The sequence below is a fragment of the Manis javanica genome, chromosome 15 (genome assembly GCF_040802235.1).
Source record: "Manis javanica isolate MJ-LG chromosome 15, MJ_LKY, whole genome shotgun sequence".
NCBI lineage: Eukaryota > Metazoa > Chordata > Mammalia > Pholidota > Manidae > Manis > Manis javanica.
This window is the reverse complement of record NC_133170.1, coordinates 66,614,700-66,623,813: the sequence shown is the minus strand read 5'-3', so window position 1 is coordinate 66,623,813 and position 9,114 is coordinate 66,614,700. Positions and strand designations below refer to the sequence as shown.

The window sequence follows — 9,114 nt, the reverse complement described above, 5'->3', positions numbered from 1 at the left end:
CAGTCCCCAGTACTGTTTCATTGGGGAATATCTGAAAACAGGAAGCAAGTCATATCATATTTTGGGAAAGAAAATTATTATGCCTTCTGCTGAATATATTATTTATTTCCTTCTAATTGTGTCTTAGGGTGTGAATGTGGGTGTGTAGTGTTTTCAACCAAGATGGCCAGTACATTTGGGCATTTATCAGTATTGAAGCAATTCCAGATTAAAATCTTTCACATAATTTATTTGAAAAGATGCTGAATTGCTCCCAAGTACAATTTAAAAAGCTGTTGAGGACTAAACGTGTTTAAAGGAAATTCACATCTTTCATGAATACAGTTTTAAGTTTACAAATGTTCTGGAAGGCATCTTTGTAAGTGGTGAGCCATGGAGCATACTCCTGCTAAATGCTGTTTCTTTCTTCCTTGGGTTCTCTTGGTAGATTCCACTCCACTTGGCTTGATCCTGTCAAAGAGATGACAACCCCTGGCTCATGTTCATCATTGGAAGTTGGCTGTGAACTCAGCTAGCATTTCCTGCCTTTCTTATAAGGCACCATATGAAACATGTGTCCTGGACTGTTAGTTATTGAAGGGGTGCCTGGCTGCAGTCAGGAACATCTGTTTATTCAGGCTTGCATCTCTGTACTTGACGCTTTTGGCAGATCAGTCTGGAGAGCAGGGGAACAGGGAGGTGAACTTGCACCCGTCTTTCATCAGTCAAGTAGCCAATAATCTAACCTGTATTTCTGGAAACTGGAAATGAATGAAAGAATCTGGAAACCATAAGCACAATTTAGGTCAGGTTTAGGGAAACATGAACATATTTTAGATGGGACTGAAATGAATAAAAAATTCTCCCAAGACTTGTAATTTGAAGTCCTTTGTCCATAAATCTTCATAAAAAAACAATTCAGGTTTGGCCTGGCTCACTGAGGGAGTCAAGAACCTACTCACCCTGTGCCACCTACATCAGCTGTATACCCACAGGAAAGGACCCAGTGGTTACAGATACAGCTTGATGAGCTCGTCGCTGACTGCTGAGGGCGTCAACACACCCAGGTCTGTAAACAGCAGAGTTATTAAGGAAGGAGAGGTGTAGTCGACCCACGGGTGCTCCTCCTTGAGGTCTTGTCCCATCCGTGCAGACTTCAGAGTGTCTGCCTTATACTGAGGAGGTAGGAAGAATATGTCAGTCAGCTCCACATGTTTAGGCCCTTGAACTGGTGAGTCTTGGCCTGAGCAATTAGCATGCTGCTGCCCCAAAGGCTCTCTGGGAATCCAGCTGTGCACACTGGTCAGGAGGGCAGTGCTGCTGGGCTGAGCCAGACAGCAGCCCATTGGGTCAGGGCCATAGTTTAGTGAAAAACCTAAACCATGTTTCCTCAGTAGTGTGCAAGACTGGACTTACTCCTCCAGACCTCTCAAGCCAACAATGTGGGGTGTTTATAGAGAGCCTACACTATGCTAAGTGCTTCCTAGGGATTATCGGAGAATCGTCGGCACCCTGTCAGAGAATGCTGACATTTTACAGAGAACTGAAAACCAAAGCATTTCCCAAGGTCACACAGCTATTAGCAGGGAGGGAGAGCTGAGCCCGAAAGCTGACTTCCAAGCTCCTACTGTTTACCACCACTTCCCTCACCTCCCCTAAGCCCTTATCTAGTGCTTAAGTGAATGAGGCTTAAAAACTTGAAACTCTGGGGACAAGTGAGACTCTGTGAGTCTAAGTTCAACATCCAGCAATTATCTCTGTATCCTAAGTGTCAGAGAAAGTAGCAATGGGAAGTGGATGACTCATCCAACATTCTTAGCGCTACATTTTTTCAAAGGTTTCTGTTTAGACTAAAATAACCAAATATGTAAAGCTCTTACCTTAAACTTATCTGGGACATCTTGCTGGTTTAGTGGAAAGAGCCGTACAAACTTGAAACTTTCTGCAACTACATAAAAAGGCTTGTTCTGTGCTTTGGCACACACAGCCATCTGGTTGGTTCCTATCTGGAAAATCAGAGAAAATGGAGAAGCATGAGATCTTATGGCACATCTGAAGTAAAAGCAACAGAAAGCATGAGAGTGAACACAATACATGTAATTCTCACTTTGGAATGAGAGGATCTTTTAAAAAAAGAAATACACATTTCTCAAAAAATATATATAAATGGCCAATAAACACATGAAAAGATGTTTAAGATCCTTAGTCATTAAGGAAAAGCAACTCAAAACCACAGTGAGATACTATTTTACACCTCTTAGGATGGCTATAATTTAAAAAGTGTTGGCAAGGATGTAAAGAAATCAGAACATCAAATGTTGCTGATGGGAATGTGAAATTGTGTAGCTGCTGTAGAAAAAGTCTGGCAGTTCCTCAAAAAGCTAAACACAACTACCACATAAGCCAGCACTTACCAGGTTTACACCCTAAGTAAGTGAAAACAGGACTCAAATAAATGTACACCCATGTTCACAGCAGGATTATTCACAGTAGCCAAAAGGTAGACACAAGTATCCATCAGCAGATGAATGGATAAACAAATGTGGTCCAGTCACACAATGGAATATGATCCAGCCATAAAAAGGAGTGAAGTACTGACACATGCAGCGACATGGAGGAGCACTGAAAACATACTCAGCGAAGTAAGCCAAACTCAAAATACAATGATTCCACTTAAGGTACCCACAATAGGCAAAAATCAGAGACAGAAAGTAGATTAGATTAGGGGATGGGAAGGGGGAAATGGGGAGTTTTGCTGAATGGCTACAGTTTCTGTTTGCGTTGACGGAAAAGTTGAAAACGCAGTAAAGATGGCTGCACAGCAACATGAATATAATTAATGCCACTGAATTGTACACTTACAAGTGATTAAAATGGAAAATTTTATGTTATATATATTTTGCAATACTCAGGCAAAAAACAATTCACAAAATCTTCCCATGTTAACCAATGGACAGAGAAATTGTAACATATTATATTGATACCAAATATATGCAACTAGAAAGAAGCCAAACAACCGAATTCCAGTGAAAGCATGTTCTGAGAAAAGATAAATTCCTTTCTCCCATATTATAGAGATGAAGCTCTAAAGTAGAAGGAAACTGACCAAAATGTGACCACTGCAATGGCTTGTGGGAACTGGGAGACAATCCGATGCAATGGTGACATCCTGAAGTTAAGCAGGATCAGATGAATGAACCATAGCAGCCAATACTGTTTTGGTGTCCAAGGTCAGTGATACATTCCCCTGCCTTGAGCAAGGAACTGGGGAAAACTGATGCTCCTACCTTGTTAATAATTCCTCCGTTTTCTACAACTCCTTCAGCACCAACTATGACAAGATCCACTTTCTCCATGATATAGCTAAGGAAATCAAAAAAGGGTTTTGTTCTGTTCTTATTCTTGGCTCTTATTAGAAGCATTATCACCTGCAAAGATTAATATTCCATTGTCCAGAATAAGTTTCTCCCGTAACTTTCTTCCAAAGAGCAACTTAGGGTAGGAGACAACCCTTGGCACTGTTACCAACTCTGCTACCAGGGGAACTAAGACTGATTTTGATCGCGGCCACACAATGAAACATACACTTCACACTGGCCCCCCAGTACATACATGCACATGTATGTGTGTAGATGACGCAAGAATGTCATGACCTGGGATTTATCCTTACTACATGTGGCATACTCAATTGTCCTACTTTAGAACAAAAAATTTAAAAACCTGATGTGATCTGAAGTTGGAAAAAAATGCTAGGTAATTTAAGACTTTCAGATGGAGAAAGGCCAATTTACCTTTAAAATCAGCAATTAGAATTCTTCAAAATGCTTACTCTTGAACACATTCCTAATTCCCTTAGTCATCTGCCTTAGGTGTTTTCTTTCCAAGAAATGACTACTCTTGCTTTCTCTTGTGAGGTACACTGACAATCCACAGGACATGTGACCTCAGTGTTGGAAGCCAAGTTCCATGGTTGAGACAAAGCACCCCAGAGTGCCAGAGAACAGCCATGCTTTCAGATCAAGAGGGAGCACTGACTGTGTGCTGAGCCTAACCCGACCCTTTGCACTTTGCTCTTAAAATACACCATAAACCATGGAAACGACTCCCATGTCCCCAGCATCCTACAGCCCTGCCTTCTGGATGCACTATCCAGATCGTATCATGAGCTTAACTGGTTAAGAGGCAAGATACTACCCAGTGCAGTTTTATGAATGGGACTCAAACCTTCAATCTGGAAATCTTGCTTCAAACCAACCCTGGGGGTAGATGAGGAAAAGTAACTGTGGCTGGGGAAGATGGGAGCTTACCCAACAGCAGCATCCAAAACCACGGTGACGGGGACGTTGAGGTGGCAGAGAGCTTTGGCCATTTTCTTACTGAAAATGACATTTTGAAAATATTAGAGGACGTCCAAGAAAGTCCCACAGTGGTGTATGATGAGTCACTTAATTTGGACAGTGATAAATCATGTTTGCTTGAAACTCATTTAATAATGGATTAAGGGGCAGATCCCAAGATTTTGGATTAAGGAAACAAAGAGTTTGGATCTTTAGAAGTGGGTGTGTTTCAGGAAAACTATACTCCTGGGGACTCTGGGCAAGATATGCAAATTTAGAAAAAAAGTTTTTCTTTACCTTCTGGATAGATGAGACATGAATTATCGATTCCTGGATAAGAATCTTTCAAGTGACACAATTTCTTACTGTTCCTGATTTAGCTACTAAATAAAACCTCTGCATCCTGCACTGGGACCTACCACAGTCACTTTTCTTCCAGGGCCAGGAACAGGCAAAAAGACAAAACCAACTGATTGGCAAATTGGGGGCATGTTCTGGCCCCTCTTACAATGGATTCTAACCTCAGTTTGACTGCTGGGCACATAACCAAATGTAAAGATACTTGCCCTGATAAATCTGGCTGTGACTCTGTAATGTACACACTAAAACGCTTCTTGGCCGCCACGGCTGCTTCCAACACCCTCAGGACCACTCTGGAGTAGGCGTGAGTTAATATTCTCTGTGGGCCGAGAAAACTCCGTCAAAGGGGCAGGCTTTGCGATCATCACCCATACTCTCTGCCACTCTAATGCATATTCCTGGTACCCTAAGGCTTTCTCACATATTAGCTATAATCAGAAAGGAGGTCCTTGAGAGCACACCGAGTTTAGGTCTATATACATGATGAAAAGTTTTCTACCAGAGGAATACATTACAGTCTCCTCTCTTGCAATTCTGCAAGTGCAGAAGTGGGATCTCCATGTGCTGTCACTCACAAGATACAAAAGCCTTATAGCTGAAGGCTCCGTTAGGTTCCTATGGGTTGGTTTTCCCATTTCTAAGACATGGTTTGCACACCTGGGCTACAGGCACCAGGCAGTAGCATAAAGAAATGCAGTGGGCCAGGTGGGGCCAGCAGCAAAGTGGAAAGACTAAGTTCCAGTTTGTCACTTGGTCCCACTGTGTTGCCAGATCATCTGATTTTTCCAAATGAGCTGAAAATCCAATACCTAAATGTTTGCTAACTCATTTTTTAAAAATTTATAAACACTATTGATAAACAAAACCAATCTGTGGGCCAGATACAATTTGTAGACCCTTATAGTTACCTCTGCTCTAAGGAATGCAGTACAGAGGGCTGTATAATGCAAGAGGGATGGACATAGCTCCCTAGCACTTTTCTGGGCTTTGCCTGAGAGCTTGTTCAGGTTCTCAGGTCCCACCCCAGACCTACTGATTCAGAGTCTGTGCTTAATAAATTAAGCTGCAGATGGTTCACCTGCATCTTCAAATCTCAGCAGCTCTGCTCTGAATTGAATCTAAGTCACTGCAATGCTTGTCTCCACTTGGCCAAAAATGGCTTTGTTTGCAACTGGCTTCTGTACAAGTTCCACTCACAATCTATTACATCATTTATTTAATAATATACCTTAAAGGTTGGGAAGGTGGTAATAAAAGAGAGGACAAGATTTCAGAGTCACAACGCAAGTAAATAATTTTATGGCCAGTGGAGGCTTACCTGTCAGAAGGGAGGTACTCTGCTAAGAAAGACACCATAAAAGTTTTATTCCCCCTCTCCTGGGAAGCTGACTTAACTTGTAGCTCCTGTCTTTCCTCACTTAACTTATAAACACTTGGCAGCTTTATATCTCTGTAAGAGCATTTCAAATGAAATTACAGAGGAAAATCTCAATCTACTGCAAACCTTTAAAAGGAAGATAGTACTAACCAGTGCCAAGAGCTATTCTGTGTTGAATTCTATTCTGTGTTAAATTCGGATTAGTACATATCCAATAATAAAAATACTTCCTTAGTAAGACATCAGATTAAATCAGTAATCATCCCTGCTGTCCCAGTGTTTCCTCTGTTTGACGTGACAACTATCTATAATGATATCTACACACTTACATGGTGCTCACTAAGTGCAGGCAGAGTGCAGAGCACTTACACATTCCATCTCATAGTCCTCACAACCACCTGCAAGGTAGGTAGGTTTCTTACTGAACAGATGAAAAAACTGCAGTACAGAGAAATTAAGTAACTTGTAGAAGGGTACACAGCAAGTAAGTGACAGGCAGGATTTTACCCCAGGAATCTAACTGCAAAGTCCTTGTTCCCAATGATGACACATGATGAATATCTACTCACCGCCCCATCTTTGATGAAAGTATGGCATAAATCTGCAATTTTATTTCTTGATAGTGATATTCTCCTGAGAAAAAGTTCACCCCGCTCAATCATGATCTTTTTACATTTCGAGTAATCCTAGGAGGAAAAGAGCTAAGTAAGAGGAAGGGGAAGATCCAAGTAAAGCTGAGAATATTTGCAGCCAAACAGAGAAGTAGAAAGGTAACCCAAGGGAGTGCATGGGCTTACAGAGTATTCCAGGGAGGTAAGGCTGATGAAGCGCAGGAAGAGCTCCCCGCCCGAGGACACGGCCACAGAGGAGTCCACGCCACACAGGGTTTCTATGGCACTGGTAAGATTCGCTCTCAGGCCCTGGATTGTCTCCCCTGGATTGATCACATGAGGAATGTAATGTTCATCTTAGTATCACAGCTCCTTGGTAGGTCTATGATTCACTCATTCATTCAACTAGTATTTATCGGGTAGGTACTGTATGCCAGGCATTATTCTAGATGCCAGAGTACATCAGTGAACAAGATGAACAGGGTCCCTCCTCTGAGGAAACTCCCTTCCTAGTGGAAGAAGTAGACAAATAAACAAGTATACAAAGAAATAAACAATTACACGTTGTAATGAGGACAGGAAAAAGGAGAATGATGAAAAAAGTGGGGCTACTTTTTAGGTAGAGTTAACAGGGTGGCCTCTTGAAGGGGGGGGTCCAGATGCATAAAGACCCAGTGGGAAAGGTTCCAGGTGTAGAACATAACACAAAGTATGAAAAACAAAGAGAGGCCAGTGTGACAGAAACACAGTTCAGTGAGGGACACATGAAAGGAAATTAAGCAGCGGTGGCAGATGAGGTCTTTGAGAAGGCACAGGCAAGGCTTAGCTGTCTGGATGTTATTGTAGGTATATTGGAGGTTGTCTTAGAGATACAAGTCTCTAGGGCAGCCCTTCAGATTAAAGGCTTTATTATTATTATTATTTTCTTTATACAAGATGTCACGCTCTTCCCAGATGCTGGCATTTAAGACGCCTGAATTAGTAGGTGGTCAAAATGAACGACATTAATACCAGAATTTATTCTGGAACATTCTCTATAGCTACTGTACAGAATCTGGCACAAAAACTCAGTAAACACTTGTAAAGCTATAACTTAAGGTTCATGGTTAATTTGATATAAAATGGTCAGTGTTGAAGTATATTTCATTTATTAAAGAGGATCCATTTAATGATAACTTGAGGGCTCTCTCCAGGTTAAGAGGAAGACTGAATGCAGGTAGCAGCTGAGCTTGGGGCTGTTACATTATGCTGGCACCATACGTCTCCCACTTTCTACACTTCTCAAACTTATTAGAAGACTTTCCTAATGCCCAGAGTGCTGGAAGATGACCCTGTTTACCTTTATCTCTCTTCAAGAACTCCAGCAAAGTCCAGATGGCAGCTACTGCTGAGGCCGTGTCAGGATCTTCTTTCATCTGAGACTTAAAGTATTCAATTAACTCTGGAAAGAGAGAAAAAAGTGATCCATTAAATTCATTTAGCAGGATGTAAGACCAGAGTGCTTGTCAATGATTGCTGACCTTAGGAATCAAACTAATTTAGAAAATACTTTGTTTTCAGGGTGTTTGGTTTCAGGAGCACCATAAACATTGATGAGAATAGAGATGACACCACTTTACTTTTTGTAAGCTTTTTTTCTTTCACTTTGAAAAAGCAATAGCATAAAATTTAAGCCCCACCAAACGACAGTGAAAGATCATTCTCCCTCTTATGGTTGACCCCAAGTCCTGAGAGAATCCCAGAGTCAACCACCACACCAATTTCTTCTACACCCCTCCGGTCTATACTAATTCAAGCCTATCGCCTACATACACATGTACATGTATGTGCACGCAGAGGTCGTATCCCCCTTACTTTTTTTTTACATGAAAGTACTACATGTATTAGTTTACCCTTGTATCTCACATTAATACCTTGCTAACCACATCCGATGTGCACATCAAATTCGCCTTCCTCTTCTTATTTTAGTACCAGATTCAATAGGGCAGAGGGTCCTATCCATACTTTACAAATGAAGAAATCAGTACTGCAAACCTGTACACTTCGTCCGAAGTCTCACTTTTCTGGAGGAAGGCACTAGAAAGCGTGGGGAGAGGGTATGTCTGGGGATACCCTCGGGACCCATCTCCGGGATAAGAGGAGCTGCGAGGGGGATTTAGTTATGACTAGAAGCAGCACATGCAGCCAAGCAGCCTGAGCTTGGAAAGTGACCCCTTCCTGGGCCCAGCCTGGACGTGCGAAATGGAGGGATCCCTGCGCGGCGGTTTAGGCTTAGCGCGTCCCGTTCCGATTTACCCTTGTCGTCCATGGTCCCCTGCGGAGAGCGGAGCCCTAGGGGCCGGGAGCCGACCACGCTTCTTGGATGAGTCCGCAACTGCGCCGGCTCCGAGCTACACAGACTGACAGCGCGCGCGGCGATTCCGCACCCCACTTCCGGGGCTTCGGGGGC

The 9,114-nt window shown here is 42.4% G+C and overlaps 1 protein-coding gene across 2 annotated transcripts; it reads right to left on the bottom strand.

The window, feature by feature from the left end:
* Positions 1–208: 208 nt before the first annotated feature.
* Positions 209–9,109, bottom strand: EIF2B1 (eukaryotic translation initiation factor 2B subunit alpha). Of its 2 annotated transcripts, XM_073223479.1 has the most exons (10): positions 8,961–9,109; positions 8,005–8,106; positions 6,852–6,988; positions 6,624–6,740; positions 4,879–4,995; positions 4,287–4,351; positions 3,267–3,342; positions 1,860–1,985; positions 942–1,154; positions 209–655 (listed from the first exon to the last, which is right to left on the bottom strand). In XM_073223479.1, the coding sequence occupies exons 1-9, from the start codon at positions 8,971–8,973 to the stop codon at positions 990–992; spliced, it is 918 nt and encodes a 305-aa protein (XP_073079580.1). In that variant the 5' UTR covers positions 8,974–9,109; the 3' UTR covers positions 209–655; positions 942–989. The 2 variants fall into 2 exon arrangements, with proteins under 2 accessions (XP_073079580.1, XP_073079579.1); XM_073223478.1 differs by having other exon boundaries at positions 209–1,154.
* Between the last annotated feature and the right edge of the window lie 5 nt (positions 9,110–9,114).

Coding starts and splice junctions, on each gene's coding strand:
- EIF2B1 (XM_073223478.1), bottom strand. Junction 6,989..8,004: donor GTTCTTGAAGAGAGATAAAG/GTAAACAGGGTC, acceptor TGATCAATCCAG/GGGAGACAATCCAGGGCCTG. Junction 1,986..3,266: donor ACGGAGGAATTATTAACAAG/GTAGGAGCATCA, acceptor CTGATTTTCCAG/ATAGGAACCAACCAGATGGC.